The 19,098-nt window shown below is 43.5% G+C and overlaps 1 protein-coding gene across 4 annotated transcripts in view; it reads right to left on the bottom strand.

The window, feature by feature from the left end:
- Positions 1-1,080: 1,080 nt before the first annotated feature.
- The window catches only part of ATP2A2 (ATPase sarcoplasmic/endoplasmic reticulum Ca2+ transporting 2), a 61,409-nt gene continuing 43,391 nt past the window's right edge, over positions 1,081-19,098 (bottom strand). Inside the window, exons 10-21 of one of the 4 annotated variants that reach the window (XM_065889701.1) lie at positions 18,883-18,985; positions 17,887-18,018; positions 12,073-12,195; positions 11,755-11,973; positions 10,724-11,059; positions 9,412-9,632; positions 8,760-8,962; positions 7,218-7,303; positions 6,804-6,937; positions 6,064-6,181; positions 5,859-5,979; positions 1,081-1,878 (exon numbers count right to left, since the gene is read on the bottom strand). In XM_065889701.1, the coding sequence (XP_065745773.1) occupies positions 1,865-1,878; positions 5,859-5,979; positions 6,064-6,181; positions 6,804-6,937; positions 7,218-7,303; positions 8,760-8,962; positions 9,412-9,632; positions 10,724-11,059; positions 11,755-11,973; positions 12,073-12,195; positions 17,887-18,018; positions 18,883-18,985 (1,810 nt within the window). In that variant the 3' untranslated portion in view covers positions 1,081-1,864. Of the gene's footprint in view, positions 1,879-4,567; positions 5,980-6,063; positions 6,182-6,803; positions 6,938-7,217; positions 7,304-8,759; positions 8,963-9,411; positions 9,633-10,723; positions 11,060-11,754; positions 11,974-12,072; positions 12,196-17,886; positions 18,019-18,882; positions 18,986-19,098 lie in introns of those variants that run through there. The other 3 variants (XM_065889699.1, XM_065889698.1, XM_065889700.1) reach the window with 3 other exon arrangements.

Below are 19,098 nucleotides of genomic sequence, written 5' to 3' on the forward strand. Positions count from 1 at the left end.
TACCCTTCCTTGCTACTCTTGCATTTTCATTTTTATTAGAATCAGTCTGATTAAAACACTTGGTATTTTCGTATATTATTATTATTATTGTTTTTTGCAGTACGTGGGCCTCTCACTGCTGTGGCCTCTCCCGTTGCAGAGCACAGGCTCCGGACACGCAGGCTCAGCGGCCATGGCTCACGGGCCCAGCCGCTCCGCGGGACGTGGGATCTTCCCGGACCGGGGCACGAACCCGCGTCCCCTGCATCGGCAGGTGGACTCCCAACCACTGCGCCACCAGGGAAGCCCCTTCATATATTATTAATAATGTATGACGTGTATCATTCATACTAAGATGTTAATCTCCCCTGAATTATTAAACGTTCATAAAAATAAGGTGTTCTTATTGATCCAGTATGACCATTGCTCCTTTCTGTTCACTCCTAGGCATTTTCCCTTCTCTTGTCTGACTACAGTGACTCTCCAGAACAGTGCTAAGTTGTGGGCAATAGTGGATGGTGAGTCTAATTCTGGAATTCAATACTTCTGGCTTATTTTTCATTATGTCAAAAAATGGGAATTATGGGTACTCAAAAGTTTTTTTTTATCCTTTACAGAATGGATGTTAAAATTTATCAGATATTTTCCCCATGTATATAGATTTCAGTTCCTTTTTGGAGGGGACCTTTCTCTTTTTTTTTAAATTGGAGTATAGTTGGTTTACTCAGCTCTTTTCTGTATCTGTTAACAGTGGGATTTACGTTTTGCATCTGAGTAGTATTACAAGTATCTCTCCATCACTATAGTCTCCAAGCTGCTGACAACTTTTAAATCATGTTATCTCTGAAAACCCCACTCATGACACACTCTTTTTCTCATACTTGAGGGGAGACAGTGGAACCAGGGCAGGAATATTTTATAGATCTCATGTCACACAACCAGACCACCTACCACTCTGCTCTCCTATGCAGAATGTCAACAGGAACTTTCTGTCCCTTTTATCTACCTAAGGGCACAACTGCTCAGGGTGCAGGGCTGGAGGTCCTCAGTGCACATCACCCACCCCTCCTGCAGGAGAACAGTCAACACCACACTGTGAACTTATCGTAGAATAGATTTATTTACCTGAAACCATGTCTGTGCAATGCCTGTTGCCAGCACAGAAACAAACTGCTTTCTATTTACAGTCTAAGTCAAACATGCGTTGATAAATTGACGTTTAGCATTTTATTGATATAAATGCATCACAATATTCGTATTGCACCAACATCTGTCTACTGCTTCTGATTTCATTAAATAAGTTACATCTAATACAGTGCAAAATAGCTGCACACTCAAAATATAACCGAAGTTACGAACTGGAAGCCTACATTTTTAACCATTCAACACCTGTAGTGTTTTCAATAAATTTATAAATAAGCAAACTGTACAGGGCCAATTAAAAAGTAGCATGTTTCAATGACACCATAGAGAAATCTGGCTACTTACAACTGAAGGCATGCATTACAACTGAATATTGTACATTTATTTAAGCTATGACATTTTGCACAGAGAAATATGGCGACTTGGCTGATGGCTTCTAAGCTCTTGGATAAGGTTTCAGAACCTCATTCTTCTTGCAGCAAAGAAACCAAATTTCTCTGGAGAGGCTTTCTGATTCATTAAGCTAAACTGTACATTTGTAATTATTTTGATTTAAAAGCTAAAAACCCCACTGGTAATACACGTTTCCTCCACATAACACACAATGAGTTGGGGAGTTCTTTCTAATTTTCTTTTCCCCCCCAACATCAATCATGCAGAGGGCTGGTAGATGTGTTGCTAAAAAACGCACATGCACGCAACTGAACACCCTTAAATTTCTGCAAAATGGTTTAGGAAGCGGTTACTCCAGTATTGCTGAAAAGGAAAGAGAGAGGAAATCAGCTTTATGAAATATGGGGAGGAAATGTTAGAATAACTAATTTAAGATTAATAGTGACAGATGAAAAGGAATATTCGGTTTGATCTTTTAAGATTTTAAGACTAGCATTTCTGATCAACTGTCCCTGAGGGGTTGCCTACACAGGGTAGCATCCAGAAGCACTGGCTCAGCAACACAGGCCCCTCACGTCACCTGGCTACAGAGGATCCCACCAGGCACTTAATCGCTTCAGGTATAACAAAAGTTAAGAAGTCCTCAGTTAGCAGTGCAGAGGGTAAGGAAGGCGAAGCAGAGTGAGCAGCGTGGTAATCAGCGCCAAGCCTCTCTCCTTCCTTTCCCGGGGGCCAGCCTCTGGGCTGCATCCAGTCCTAGAAGGGGAACTGCTTATCACTGTTCCCTTTCAAGAAAAAAGGCTGCAGATTACCCTCACGTGCAGGGTGGTGGTTTTGACACAATTTGGTGCCTCCGCCCTGCAGACACAACAGGCTTGGCAGACACTGAGCTAATAATGCTTGTGGTCTTGGATATTCCTGAGGTCTGACCACCACACAGACATCCAGGGGCCTGAGGCCCCAGTTTGAAGGTAATGTGGCAGCCGCTGCTTGTGAGGGAAGGTGGCAGTTGCCCTGCTTGTCTCTGAGCTCCTGCAGCTCTCCCTCCCCAACGTGTCACCTGCACTGTACAGATGCAGAATGAGCTGCGGGCACAGTACCCCACTTAGGAAACGTGTAAGACTGCCATCTCCTGGGCAAAGGGTAAAGCTCTACTAAAGAGGTCAGTCTGGGCATGGGGTGGCAAAAAAACAGAACACTGATGGGATGGGCCTTCAGCCCACTTGCCCGTTGAGAAAGAACCTGGAGCAAGTTTCAGGCAAGAGCTGCCTGAGAGCTTACTAACATGATGGGTCTGAGGATGCTGCCTCCTATCCAGCTACTGATAGCAGCAGAAGCAGAGAGGCCAACGGTGCCTTCCTGCGGGTACTTGGTGAGGATGGGGCTGGGTACCTGCTGCTCCCTATAGGACAGAGGCCAGGGATGTGCCCACAGCAGCACTAACTACTGAGGAGGTGCCAATCAGATGTTTTTTGGCGGCGAAGCCTGAAACAGAGCAGACAAAAAAGGACTCTGCACCACTGGGTCTTTCCCACTCCCAGCTGTCTGAGTTGAGGGAAATGGGTGCCTAAACCACCTCTGTGGGCTGGACAGGCCTGAAGCTGAGAAAGCACAAGGTAATAGCCTTCCATACCATTCAACTTACTTTGCAAGGGCCAATAATAATCAAGGAACTGAGTCAGGAAAAGTTGACCACTGAATGGCACCCCACCCAACAAGCCCAGACACCCTGGTTTGGTTTGCAGCCGAGACACACTCCTTGCATTTGATCTGCTCAACCTGTTTCTACACATCCCATAACACTAAAATTGGCAAAATGTATCCCCTACATTCTCTGCCAACCAAACCAGCTCCTCCTCCTCTGAGAGGCCTCCATGAGCCAGGCCAGGACTCTTAATTAAGAATCCGCCTCCATGTGCCCTTTCTACCCCCTTACATGGAGACCTCTTAACTTCGCAGCACCTTGTCCTGCTTGATACCTGTTAACCTTTCCCCAGACGCTCAGCATTTACATCATGTCTTCCGGCTGGCGCTGTATCCAGCTAGGGCCCAAGTACCTACAAGAACTCTCGGGGCTTCACGTGCAGGGAGCTACCACCCTGAATACGAGCTGCTGCCTAGGCCCTGCTTCACCCTGGCTAATGATGGGGCTGGTTGTTTGCTAGCTGAGCAGAACTATGGCCAGGCTGGTTGTTTGCTAGCTGAGCAGAACTATGGCCAGTATCTTTTCTCTCCAGGGTACATTAAAGCACAGTTGAATCTCAGCCACAAAGAGTATGACCCAGAAAGTGGAAAAAGGTGGCCTATTTAAAATGAACCAGGGAATTCCCTGGCAGCCCAGTGGCTAGGACTCAGTGCTCTCACTGCCGGGGCCCGAGTTCAGTCCCTGGTCAGGGAACTAAGATCCCACGAGCCGCACAGCGCAGCCATAAAAAGAAAAAAGTAATGCAACAAATGATGCATGAGTTTATTGGTTACTTGCTTCACTCACTTTTTGCTTTTTATTGAACCAGGTAGCAAGATTCTGGGACAAGTCCTTGCAGCTAACAAAGATCAAAGGAACCATGACAAGTTTTTTGTGAATCCTCATCTTGGCATTTGTGAAGGCACCTGTCAGTCTGACCAAAGCAGAACTACCTTCTCTTCCCCCAGGCCCTCCCCAACTGACATGTGGCTGTGCTGTTATCCTAGGCAGTGGGTGGCGTCGAGAACAGCTACCCCAGCCCACAGGCGCCACATAAAGTCGTATGCCTGCTGCTCTCAGGGTGCCTGACATAAGGGGCTTACTCATTAGTGTCATATAGCCAGCTCATTTAGTGGCAGTAACCTTTAGGCTAAAGCATCCAAATTTCAGGGAATACTCACGTTAGTTGATGGATGTTGGAAGGCATTGGAGGAAAACACCACAGTTAGGACTGTTAATGACTTACACACTGTTGGTTAAGACTGATCTCGAACATGCGCAAACATTTATCATAGTAACGATGGTGGTGGTTAGTGCCACATTCAAATAAAAATAGTTCTATACAATATGTTCATTTGGTCATGTGCTATTTACAGATTTTACAAAACACATACACACACATACACACTTGCCCTTATGTCCTCTACACCAGGCTAAAACAGGCCAGCAGAAACTTGCATAAAAATGTATCACAGATAACAATTAGTGCCTATACACTAAAAATAAAATTCCTACAACCACCTATGCAGCAGAACAGGATCCTTCTTCCCCTCAAGCACAGTAAAACTAAAAGTAAAACTAAGAACTTAAGAGAAAGTTGGACATCTGTTAGTTCAAACTAAGCCACTTAAGAGTTAAAAACAAGACAGTTATTTTTCTCTGTCCATTTAAAATGTTTTATTTTTCTTTTTAAACTAGATTGTGAAGTGCCACTGAAATAGGCAATGTTGGCAAAACAATGTCTGTTACAATAAAATACATTAGACATTTAAATAAATAACCTTAAAAACTATGTGAGGGGACATGAACCTGGTCGATTGAATCTGGAACAATGTTTTCTGCACAAGCGAGAACAAGCATACCTCTTGTTAAGACTGATGTAAACAGAACCATCAAAACCCTACAGGAGAAGCAGCCGAGCGGGGTGGGGGTGGAGGTGGGGTGGAGGTGAACAAGGGCCAAGGGGTGAAGGGGTGGGGGTGGGGGTGGGGGGCAAACCAAAAAAAAATACTGACTGAGGTAGCAGTACTCTGCTCAGTGCAGAAAAATTGGCTTATGAATAAAAATTAGACTGTGATCTCAGATTAAATCCAGATGATCATGCAAAAGACACAATACATGCTATTTAGTTTTAGAAAAAAACCACACACATTCATTTCCTAAAATCTGCTGCCAATTAATTTGCTGACAATGTCTGCTGGCTCAACTATTTTTTTATACAAGGATGAGTATTAAACAGAACACTGTACATGCTTTTTCATCTACAAAAAAATATTTGCATAAAATAGTGTTAGTTCTCTGTACATGTCAATGGACACTTTAATTATGTGTATAAAAAAGGAAAATCTTGCCCCACTGGAGTCAGAAAAAGCAAAACAAAATCTAGAGTATGAAACCTCCTTCACCAGCCAGTATGTTCATGTGAAAATTCAGCAGAAATAGACAGTTGCTTTAAACAATAAAAAAATTAATTGATTAAGTTAAACATCACCTTTATGCAAAACTGTCAGTCAAGACCAGAACATATCACTAAAGTTAGTGTCTGTGCTATAGACCCAGATCACCAGGGGCATTATGAGCAGCACAAAGGGCCAGGAGATCCCATCGGTGCATGCTGAGAACGAGCAGGATTTGGTGGCAGGCTGCACACACTCTTTACCAGGTTCTAGGTAGTTGCGGGCCACAAACTTGAGGGTCTCATCCATTAGAATCACAGGCAAGGAGATTTTCAGCACCATCAGCCACTGGGTCAAATTCAGTGGTGTGATCTGGAAGATAAGCTGAAACACAAAGAAACCTCATCAAGCTCCCTGACTTGCTGGACAGGCAGCCAGGCCCCAGCCCAGGCTCCCCCGACCGCTTACTGGCAAGGGTTCCACGTAGAGGATTAAGAAATGGAGTGACATGGACAGGCAGATGGAGCCCACGAGCCAAATGTTCTCCCAAGGGGGCATCCTCAGCAGGGACTGGTTTTCAGACAAGCTGCAGAACAAGGAAGAGGTAGGTGGGTGAAATGTGCCTGCTGAAAGGGCAAAGGCATATGACATCACCGAAAGAGACTGTTCAGAACCGCACTTCAATAAGGTGACGGCTAACTTGGCACTGCCTATTACCTACTGACCTAATTCTATTAAGTTTCTACAGTGGCAAAGTTAAGGAAGAATGTTCAGATGTAGGACAGACTTCTAATTTAAATCTAGGCTTCAGCACAGCAATCCCATTTTAGTGTGTTCAAACCTGCTCTCAATTGCCCTTGACACTTAGGCTATTTTGAAATTTCCATTTTTGTCACTGGCTTAATTAGGTGATACTGTTTGTCTCAATGCTAAAGGGCAAGAGCTCCTTCCCTGTGGGCACTGGCACACAGGGGTGCAGAAGTCCCTATTTTTGGCCTCTGCTGTCTCTTGAAGAACATGTGGCTAAGCACTCCCACTACTTCCTGGAGGTGATGATGACTTAAGCTCTTAAAACCGGTGCTGCTTGTTCTTCCTTTTGGGGAGGGCGGAGCTTTCCTGTGATTCTCAATCAACCATGAAACACACACAATCCCCCAGCACCCTGGCTGTCAGGCTCTTGCCCCAGCATGCTGAGAAGACTCACTGACCTGTTGAGGGCGTTGCACATCTCTATGGTTACTAGAACAGAGAGCGCCATTGTCATTGGGTATGGGGATTCAAAGACGGTACAATCTACTCCTTCAAAGTCCGGGTTGTCCTCTTTACACTGTAGGAAATGGCTCTGCAACAAAAGCCCAGTCAAGTTCCTTATCAGCCAAGGACATTTACAAAGTCCACACACCAATTCCACACCAAACCCAGAACACAGACCCACACAAAATCTCACCGCATTTCCCAGAGAAGCCCTGGTCCTTCAGAATAACCTTAGATGCCACTGCTTATTGTTAAGAGTATTAAGATTATTTGACTGACATCCAAACCATAGAAAGCTCAAGGACAACTGTTCGTGAAGACTTACACCACCTCGCATCTAAGGTACACAAAGAAAGGTGGCTACGTACCAGCTGGTAGAAGGACACTCTCGGACCACCCTCGGCAGCAATGAACCACCACGCAGCAGCACCCACGGTAGCAGCGCCAACATAACCTGGGAACAAACATCATGACACTAACACACATGGGGTTTACGGCCTGCAGCGTTACTGCAGGTGCTGCCTCGAGGGCCAACCCCTAGGACAGAGATCAAAGACATGGTATGTCAATGAGCCTGTGCTACCACTGGCACCTGCTCACTTGCATCAGATAAAGCAGCTAGGCTGATGGTTTCCGTAACGAGAAGGGTGTCTGTGGTACAGAAGAACCAGGCAACTTTTCCTCCAGAATTTGTGAGGAAATGCACCTACTAGAATTGGTAGGACCTTTACACTAGCCATGCCCTCTCTAACCAGCGGCCAGTATGTTAAGGCTGCAGGCACGTGTTCTCCATGTAAGGAAGGCCATGCTGTGCTAGAGCACCAGATCACACCCGTCATGACTTTGGCAAACTCATGCTACCAGTTATACACTAATTTATTTGCTCCATCAAGGGCCTGGCAGAACCTTTATATGGAAAGGCCATTAGAGCAGTTAGTGCAGAACGCTGAGCACATGGCAGTGCTTGAAGCCAATTCTGGGTCCATCCCCTCCCCCACCCCAACAATTACTTTTGAATTCAGCAAGTTTATTATAAAGAAACAACCAAGGGTAGTGGAGAACACAAGCACTTGAGAATAAGAGACTGTCCCAATGCAGCAGTACCCACTGAAAGGTCCAAGTGCACACCCTCTAACCCAGCAATTCCAACAGAGCAGTAGGTAGGTCGTGCACAGCAATAAGGCAGCTATACTGGTACTGATGTAAAACTACCCAAAAAACAGGGAGAAATACAAAAAGACAGGGTTCAGCATACAGGTGTATACAGCATGCCATCTCGCTTGCGAAAATAAACACCTAAGATGGATCTATTTGCTAGAGTATCCCAAGAAGGCGTGCTGGAGGGGAACCAACTGGTTGAGAGCCTTCCTGCTTTATGCCACTGTGTGTTTTTTGAGTGTTAAATCATGTGAACATATTAAAACAAAACAGTTTCCTATGGGACCCTAAGTAAGTCATTTAACCTCTCTGGGCCTCACTTTCCTAACCTATGAAATGAGGAAGAGAGAAGCAGCATCCTGGGTCAGGACGAGGTCTACAAAGGCCACACATGTGGAAGAACCAACCATTGCTGATGAATGCACAGATCCCTTCTCTCACTCAGGGAAAGGGGGACTTTGTTTTACATCTTGGTGATTTAAGGCCTCAGTCCTCCCTGTATTTCCTTTGCCCATAGATTAAATCTGAGAACCTCATTCACAAAGGCCCAAGGAAGAACGAGGATGCTAAAGTAAAGGAATAACTTTACTGTAAACTGGGCATACACAGCTCATTAAACTGCAAAAGGGCAGTCTCCATATTTTGCTCCCCTAATATGGAAACAGAAAAAAATGTGCTTTTAAGGGATGCATTTACAAAATTTGGACTCAAACATTCGTTTAAAAATCAATAATATAAAAAACTGTACTCACAGCCAATAGCCAGGTAACGGAAAAAGAGCCACCCACTGATCAGTGGTTCCTTTGGGTTCCGGGGTGGTCTGTTCATAATGTCCAGATCAGGAGGATTGAACCCCAGTGCAGTGGCAGGCAGGCCATCTGTCACCAGATTAACCCAGAGCAGCTGGACAGGAATTAAAGCCTCAGGAAATCCAAGGGCTGCTGTTAGGAAAATACTGTTTCCATCCAAGAAAAGAATAAAAAGACCCCAAATTATTTTTGGCCACTATTTAAAATAACATCACCACCCCATCTTCCTCCATAAAAGTCAGTGGACAGCAATGATTGTTTTAACTTTTTCCCTGGGCAATCATAAAACATTTATTATATCCAGTTTCAAATTAAGTTAACTTTTACAAGACCAAGAATTTTATGTTACCTTATATAGTTAATTTAAATTCATTTCTATGTTAAAGTGTATCCTTTGCACACCGGAGCAGCCGTAGACAGCCCTCCTGAGGGCCAGAGGAAGTACCTCTACTTTCACAAGGGCCTCCTTCGTCTTGCCCAGCCCTCCCTCTCTCCCGCTGCACTAAGAGCAAAGCTACTGCCACGTGAAGAGCAAATCTGGAAAACTGGTCATCACAAGCCAAGGAATATATGTGACCTGGTCATAGGGACCCACCAAACAACTTCCCCGACATTGGACGAGATGAGGTAGCGGATAAACTGCTTCATGTTGTTGTATATCGCCCGTCCCTCCTCCACGGCAGCCACGATGGTGGAGAAGTTGTCATCAGCCAGGACCATCTCAGAGGCGGTTTTAGCCACCGCGGTGCCAGAGCCCATGGCAATGCCGATTTCAGATTTCTTCAGAGCAGGAGCATCATTCACACCGTCTCCAGTCTGAAAGGGTAAGAAACCCACCACTGGTTTACACCTGCCACCTAACACGCTGCCAACAAATGCTCAGCCATCCTAAAGCCAGGGAATGAATGGAGCTGTTGGGCCTCTGGACAACAGAATTCTCTGGAAAAGTTTTCGTTTTTGTAAGTTGGTGTCATAAAACACATTTCACCTGGGAAATGTAAAATTGCCAAACGAGCTATAATAGGTGACACTTCAGAGGGAAGTGGGACAAAGGGGACTTCAAATTATCTGTATTATTTTTTTACCAAACAAAACACAATATGGCAGTCAAGACAAAATACTTGTATCCACATGGATAAATCTCAAGTAGAATAAAGGCAGACTTCAAAAATATGTAAACTATAATATATAATATATATAAAGACCAAAAAAGGGCAAAAACACTTAAATATTGTCTACAGATACAAAACTATCATTCCCATGTATGTTTTCTGTAGTAAACACCCAGTACTGAATTCAGAATGGTGCTTTCCTCTGGGAGAGAGAAGGGAAGGGGGAGGAAAGAGGAAGGGAGGAAGACAACTATAATAACTGGTTTCAATCAACAGAATTGTTTTTTAGAGTGTGAAGTTTCACAGATAAGCAGCAGAAAACAAATATGACACAATGTTAACATGTCAGTGAAAAAATCAGATGCGAGGAAGAATATGGGAAATGCTTCATCAACAGGTAGCTCTTAAGAGAACACATCACCAGTACATCTCATCTCAGGTAAGGTTATCCAAAACTGGGTGACAGAGTGTGGATTATGTCCTGAATCAGCTTTTAGAAACGTGAGATACAAACATGTATATTTTAACCACAACAAAGATTAAAAAAGATATCACCAAATATTTCCCCTGTGACTGATTCAGACTTCCAGGTCTTAAACTTCTCCAGAATCTTCCATGCATGCAACATACAGCATGCCAACTACTGGTCAACAGAATCCTTGATAAACAGCCCCAGATCATGACAAAAATGAAGAATTTCCAAATATGGGAGCTATTACTAAAAATTTAATGGTCAGAATTAGAATCTGCTGTGTCTGTGCAGTCTGTTACCTGTACATGTATAAAGACACTCACCATGGCTGTAATCTCATCAAAAGACTGAAGAAACTCTACAATTTTAGACTTGTGGGAAGGTTCAACTCGAGCAAAACAGCGGGCATTCAAGCAGGCTTCTCTTTGGGCTGAAGGACTGAGCTCATCAAACTCCCGACCCGTGAAGGCCTTTGATGTCACATCCTCGTCCTGCCTGAAGATGCCAATGCGCCGGCAGATGGCCACAGCGGTGCCCTTGTTGTCACCGGTGATCATGATGACCCGGATGCCTGCCTGCCGACACAGCTTCACAGAGGAGGCCACTTCAATTCTTGGAGGGTCCAGCATGCCCACACAGCCAACAAAAGTCAGATTGGTCTAGAGTTAAAGAATCACCTTATGTCAAAACAGGAAATTCTGGTTTTCCCCCCAGTGTGGACAGCAAAGGTTTCTGCATTTTCTTATGATAGAATTCACACCATTGATATAAATCCAATGAAGAACAGTATTAATTCCAATAAGTCAGAAACAAAAAAATCACTACATTCTTGTTACCAAATTCTTTAGCTTTCATAATAATATTCTGAAATGAGGGAAAAAATATACCGAGGAATAAAAACATTTTGATAGTGGCCAATTAGTTGCCCATACTACCCAAATTTGTTCCCTGTTCAAGGCTTCAGGAAGTCACATACTTGATATGAAAGTATTCCGTAAGCAGAAAAGTAGATGGAATCTCTCCACTTAGACAATTTGACCTTTAGTAACTAACTGTTTTAAAAATAGCCTCAATTTTTAAAATATCTTAAATTTACATGAGAGCTGCAAAATAGGTTTTTAGCCTTGATGATTCTACTTTGAAAGTAATAGGCCTGTATTAAGTTGTTAACTGTGTATGTTTGAAGCAGCAATTTAAATTATAAAGGTAATAAATACATTTGGCCTGAAGAAAAACAAATAACCGCACCCTTTTCTCGGCAAAAGCAAGACTCGTTTGACCTTCTATTGAAGGAGTGCTGTCTGAACACAATGAATGTGCCGGATGTGGGCAAGGAAGCTTTTCATTAGCTAACCTCATATTTAATAAAGTTGGCAGAGTCCTCCAGGTTCATTTCTTCTCTCCTCAGTGGGTTGTCGTGAGTGGCCAGAGCCAGGCATCGCAGTGTGTCGCTGCCGCTGCCCCATTCCCGAATGACAGACATGATCTTCTGTTTGACTCCAGGAGTCATGGGGACTTTAGTACTTCCAACTCGAATGTGGGTACACCTGTCAATGACACCTTCGGGGGCACCCTAGAAATGTTACAGATTTATATCAACAATTTTATTTATTAGCTCACCCAGGATTCCAATCCTGGTAAGAACATCTCAACTGCAATCTGTTGTACTTGCCTTCACAAACATTTTGCTCATCGATGTCCGGCTTGGTTTGTTTGGTGTACAGTAAACCGACATCGATTTTCTATCGCGTGAAAACTCTAGAGTAAATTCTTTTTTCATCAACTGTTTAATGACCTATAAAGAGAACATATATGGAATATTGTTGGATGGCAATTTCTGCACATTTTTGATTTGTTAAACACTCACTCACTAAGTACCTATTATGTGAAAGGCAATGGGGATACAGCAACAGACAAACCAAGTTCTCACCCTCATAAAACTTACCCTCTAGTTTGGGAAAGACACACTAGAATGTGAAAGTAGATTATAAGTGCTACGGAGAAGAATATTTAAAAATAAGCAGGGAAGAGAGAAAATTATGTATGACTGCGCTTTTACATAAAGTATTGAGAAGACAGTATTTGAGTAAAAACGTGAAAGATGTGAGTGTGGCAGAGAGAACAGACGTGCACAGGCTGACGTGACCTGGCACGTTCAAGGTGCCTCCAGGCCAACATGGCTGGAACAGAGTTTGCAAAAAAGAAGTGAGAGGTTAATGGCAGGAGTGGCAGAAGCAGGTTGTAGGATCTTAAAAGTCAATGTAAGGCATCTGGCTTTTGTAACATGTGAAACAGGAAGACAATGGAGGGTTTCGAGCTCTGGTAGTTAAGTATTAGCTGAAGCAGGGGCAAGGAACACCACTTAAATATTCTAAATAGCTTTAGATAGCTAGTGGGTACTATATTAGATGTCAGCACATGGACAGTATTTGAAGTCATGAGGTGAGAGGAGTTCAAGGGAGTAACTGCAAACAGAAAAGGCCGAGGACTGGGCCCTGGAACCTCTTCACCTCTGGTGGGATGTGGAAGATGCAGCCAAGGAGATGGCAGGGGACAGGGGGTCGGGGAGGGAGGAGAACGAGTGAAGTGAAGGACTTTCAAGGAGGGAGAGACAGGATAAACTGACAGCTCAGGTAAAACGAAGACTGAGAATTAACCTTCAGATTCAGATTTGGACTGTCTATGTAATACAATCATGTTACCTACAAAATAAACATACTTTATCCTTCCCAATTTTTATATCTTTGATTTTTCTTGCCTTACTGCATGAACTAGGACTGCCAGTACAACACTGAATAGAAATGTTGAAAGTAGAAATTCTTCTTTTGCCATTAGATATGTTAATTTTGTGTAAATACACCATCAACTTGAAGATAAGTTTGTTGAGTTTTTATCATGAACTGAGATTAAATTTCATCAGATGCCTTTTCTGCATCTATTTAAATGATCTTACGGTTTTTTGCCTTTACTCAATTATGTGGTGAATTACACTGATTTCTCCCTAATTCAGACAAGTATTTAATAATAACTAGAAATCCCAAAGAACCTCAGCATCCAGTGTAGGCAATTACAAGTGGGCTGAAGCCATCCTCTCAGCAAGAGTTGCCCCAAGCAACAAAAAGGCAATCACTATGAATTCTGTATTATTTGACTGATCTATTACTTATGTATTTAGTTTCCATTAAGCATTTGTACCAATGACTCTAGAAAGACTGAAAGAATGGGTAGTGATTCTGAGTGAGGTGTGGACCTCGGCGCCAGACACATCCTAAGGGGAGAGAAGAACAAAGCCATTGCTTCCAGTATCAGGGCTGTGAAGATCAACAGTCCTATCCAAATGGGCCACTAGGCCTTAAAAAGCTGGTTCTGCTCTATTCACCTCTGTACTATGAAAGGTTCTTGCTTTCGGGGGCGGGAGGAGCAGGCAAAAGTTCATTTCTGGGAATTTTCAGTGAGTGAGCACCATGACAGTCATTTCTGATCCCTTCACTCAGCTGCTGTGGCAAAAAATGAGGCAAAGGAGGACACAGAGCAAGAAAATACTTAGACCGCAGACTCTTACAGAATGGACACTCCTGCCCTTATTTGCAGTGGTCATTACAATTAACGTACCACTTTTTTAAGTTCCATGCTGCTACTTGTTTCCCTTCGTTGAGCAGTTACAGGTCTAGAATCATGTAATTCTAAATCTCAGTCCCTGTGAAGCTAAATCTTCGGGTTGCTTCTCAAGGGTTTAGTCACACCAATAATAGAGCTGTCAGACAATGTGGCTTTGCAAGGATTGGTCCCCTACTTAATGACAATTGGGGTGAATTCCCTATAACAGAAACAAAGGGCCTGGATGTCTGTTTCATGGAAACCATGTAAATCGGGGCAGGATGCCATAGGAGCTGCCCAAGATCCTCATGGCAGTGAGACTGTTAGTTGTGAAGCACAAATAGGGCGACTATACTTCAGCTGAGACATCCTCCATGCCGGTGCGAGTTTTGATTTCTCGCGATAGTATAAAGGAGGCAAAACAATGTAAAGGAAACAGAGTGCCAGAGCAGAAGTCCAGTTCTGCCTCACACTGTCGCCCACCTTAGGCTGCCTGTGCCGTGTGGTGCCACCCTACTCCCCCAAAACACACTGCCTCCTAATCTGCCCTGGATATCCAGGGAAGGATGAAAGGAAATGTAGTGACAGCTGACCATTTAGTAGAAATGAGTCTTGCTTTTGTATAACTAGGAAAGGCTATATTTTTAACTTTCCATTTCTCCTTATTCTATCTACCAGGAAACCCTGACTACAAATCAAAGAAGTGCTACAAAGAGGAGCCTCAAGCACTAACTGGCAGCCATTTGGAGATGACAGGTACTAAGAGATTATGTGTGGCAGAACCCAATTCCAAAGAAATCTAAGTGCCAAGGCTGGGAGGCAGCAGGTACTGGGAATAGGTCTGGAGGACCCACCGTACGATCTCCTGGCTACACCACCCTGCACTGCACGAAGATGTTGTTGTCCCTGGTGCAGAGGGGCAGGTGTGTTTCCAGGGTGGTGGCTTGTGGGGGTGGGCCCAGATGGAGACTCTGGGGCCTGACCTGCTTCCTTCTTAGGTACCTTCTGCTCCTGCTCGGCATCACAGTCCCTTCAACCCGTCTTCTCCGGCTTCTGCAGTTCCCATTTCTGAGCTTCCTTAGCTCGCTTCTTGGCACTATGCTTCTTCTCTTCCTCTCGTTCCACTTGTACGTATCGCTGCCTGTTACTCTGACCTTCGTGTGTTATAACATCTTGTTTGCACACTGCTTACGCTGCTTCTCATCTAAGCAACCATTCACCACTCTGTCTAGGACAAAGGCTGGATCTGTCCTGCAGTAAACTGTCAGTGGATTCTGTGTCCTCGAACACTTGGTACAGCTAGACCTGAGTAAAACCACCTGCAGCAGAGGCTGACAGACACTGGCCATCTGGTCAGCCTCCAGCACCTGGGTGTCCTCAACAGACTGGTCCATCCTGCCTGCCACTTTGTTCAGCCCAAGAAACCCAGGCTCTGGGGCTCCGACAGGCAGGGGGAAGGCAGCTGAGGAGCCACAGATTTGTCTAGTGTCTAAGGCAGACACGCCTGCACCCTGCAACACGGCCACCTCACTGAGCTTTAAATGTCAAGCTAGCCTTGTAGTTGTGGTAATTCTGCTCAAATGTAACATGTCAAAGTTTCGATATATTACTAGACTCAATCTGCTAATGCTGTGCTGAGAATCTCTACTTCTATTGATATATTATGAAGAATACTAGCTTATAACTTCCTTTTCTTGTTGCATCCATGTCAGGTTTTGGTATCAGGGTTATGCTGGCCTCATCAAATGAGATGATAAGGGTTTCATTTTCTGCCCTTTTTTGTTTTTTTGTGGCCATGCTGAACAGCTTGCAGTGAAAGCACCAAGTCCTAACCACTGGACTGCCAGGGAACTCCCCCAAACTGGCATTTCTTTAGCATTATACAGAATTGGGCCTGAGGAATTTTTGTGGGGTAGATTTTAATTACAGATTCAATTAATGTAACAGACAAAGGATTATTCCATTTTTCTGTGTCAGCTTAGAAAGCTGTGTTACTGAAAGGACTTGTTGATTTCTTCTACGCCGTAAAAACTGTTCAGAATAGCTTTCTGATCTTGTCTTTGCTATTTCCCTTCTACTTGTATTTAATTTGCTGGTTTTCTACTTTCTTCAGATGGAAGCTTATTTATCTTTTTGTTATCAATTTCTAGTTTAATTCTTTCACAGTCAGCAACCAGCTGTATTTCAATCCTTTGTAATTTGTTGAGTCTTGCTTCATGGACCAGTAATATGGTCTATTCTGGTGAATGTTCCTTATGCATTTGAAAAGCATATTAGAAGTAGCACGATAGGGACCTTCCCTGGGGGCACAGTGGTTAAGAATCCACCTGCTAAAGCAAGGGGACATGGGTTCGAGCCCTGGTCTGGGAAGATCCCACATGCTGTGGAGCAACTAAGCCCATGCGCCACAACTACTGAGCCCACATGCCTAGAGCCTGTGAGCCACAACTACTGAGCCCGCATGCCTAGAGCCCATGCTCTGCAACAAGTGAAGCCACCTCAATGAGAAGCCCACACACCACAACAAAGAACAACCCCCACGTGCAGCAACAAAGACCCAACAGCCAAAAATAGATATAAAAATAAATTTAAAAAAAAGCACAATAGAAATAAGTGTTGGATTGAGTATATTTACAGTGTCTTTCCATATCCTGATTTTTCAACTGCTTGTTCTGTCAATTTTTGAGATAGATGTGTTAAAATCTCCAACTCACTGTGAATTCATCTACTTTCCCTTTTATTTCTGTCAACTTTTGCTTCATGTACTTTTTTTTTTTTTTTTTTTTTGCGGTACGCGGGCCTCTCACTGCTGTGGCCTCTCCCGTTGCGGAGCACAGGCTCAGCGGCCACAGTCCACGGGCCCAGCTGCTCCACGGCACGTAGGATCTTCCTGAACCGGGGCACAAACCCGTGTCCCCTGCATCGGCAGGCAGACTCCCAACCACTGCGCCACAAGGGAAGCCCGCTTCGTGTACTTTAAAAATTTTTTATTTATCTTTGACTGTGTTGGGTCTTTGTTGCTGTGCGTGGGCCTTCTCTAGTTGTGGCGAGCTCTTCATTGTGGTGCATGGGTTTCTCACTGTGGTGGCTTCTCTAGTTGCGGAGCAAGGGCTTTAGGCACGCGGGCTTCAGGCACACGGGCTTCAGCAGTTGTGGTGCATGGGCTTAGTTGCTCCACAGCATGTGGGATCTTCCTGGGCCAGGGCTCAAACCCATGTCCCCTGCACTGGCAGGAGGATTCTTAACCACTGCGCCACCAGGGAAGTCCTTGCTTCGTGTACTTTAAATGTGTTAGTAGTACACATGCATAAACAATTGGACCATTTAGCACAAGGTCATGGGCAACTTGGACAAGAGGTTTTGATAGACTAGGAGGAGGCAAAAGCTTGACTGGAGTGGATTCAAGAAAATGGGAAGAATGAAACAATACATAAAAATAGCTCTTTTGAGAAATTTCACTGTGAAGGAAAAGAAGCAGGGTGCTTAAGGCAAAAGAAAGTTTTTAGATAAAAAACATACTATTATTTCTCTAATGAAGATCCAGTAGAGATGGGAGATTGATAAGCAGGAAAGATGTTGGGGCTCACTAGACAAGGAGCAGCTGGGTTTTGCTGGGAGCAAGAAGAGTCCATTTCACAGCACCGGGGGAGACGGCAGACCTTATGGGCACAGAGGCTGCATGTGGAAATTATCCATTGATTACTTTTATTTTCGTGGTCAAATGGCCAGACCATTTTACCTTATAGTGAGTTTGGGGAAGGAGATATTATAAGTTTGAGGAAATAAGGTATACACTAAGTTATCTAAGAGAGTAAGAGAGTGAGCAGACTAAGAATATATGGTCTGAGTGATGGGCAGCATGAATAAAACACTAAGTTCAAATACTGACCGAATTGCAGGCATTTGCTCGTTCTATTTTAGAAAGACCCTTCAATTCAGTATCAAATACATTCATCTTCTCTACCAGGCAAGTGAGAGCAGTCTCTGTAGCTTCTCCGACTTTTTCATACACACCCTTCGCCTGTAGTAGTTAAAAGCATACAAATTACAAAAAGGGAAAAGTAGTAAATTTTCTTTAATAAAGACTTTTTCCATAGGTGGATAATCTCTTGCCCATTGTACCATTATTCTTTGGGTCATTTTTATCCTATTCTGGAGCATATGATCCAGATAATTAAAAATAAACTCAAAGCATAGGTGTGCATTTTATCTTTTTCTAATAATTAGGTCTTTCATCTCCCTTAACCATAAGAAGCCAATATTCACAGTATTAATTCAAACATAGGGAGCTTTCAAACAGTATCTGTAAGTCCTTGTCATTATTTATCATTCTACAGAGTTTATATTCTGTTTCTGTTGGGGACTGGCTTGCCTTTAGAAACCAAAGAATTTATCTCACTGTTTAAAATTTAAAAAGGAGGAAAAAAAGGTTTTCTGTTGGTTAAATTTTATATTATATCATCATCATCATCATCATCAAAACAACCTTCTAAGCCTTAGCCTGTCCTCTAGGACATAATGTTACCCATCTTAAAAAGCAAGATCAATACCCTATACTTTCAGGAAAAAGTATCCTGCTTTTAATCATTTATAGTAACTAAGCTATACACAGAAGAGAACATCATGTATGCTAGTTAAGTAACTACTTAACTCCTAGTTAAGTAACTGTAATGCTCAGTCACAGAGAATATATGAAAGGCTTCCAGCTTCCTTTGGATAGGTCATGCTGGCTCTGATAGAGATAGGCTCTTAATGGAAAGGGAAAATAAAACCAGGAACCCATACTTTCAAAAAGGGAGGAAGGAAGGCTGGATTTTCATTCCACCCACCGCACCCTTGAACTAGGAACAGCCAGGTCTAGTTCCTCATTTGTGAGGAGGCTTACCTCATTGTAATCCAAAGCAGAGTCATTACAGAGAGCACAAATTGTTGCCAATTCCACAAGACCATCATACTGATGACAATTCACTGGTTTGTCATCTTTATGTCTGTCAAAAGAAAAAGTAACTCTTAGAACACACTGTGGTCATCTCTATTGATTTTTATTTAATTATTTACTAATAAATAGAATTTTGTGGACAACGGACTGGCAAGCATTCAA

The sequence above is a fragment of the Phocoena phocoena genome, chromosome 13, assembly GCF_963924675.1.
Source record: "Phocoena phocoena chromosome 13, mPhoPho1.1, whole genome shotgun sequence".
Lineage (NCBI taxonomy): Eukaryota > Metazoa > Chordata > Mammalia > Artiodactyla > Phocoenidae > Phocoena > Phocoena phocoena.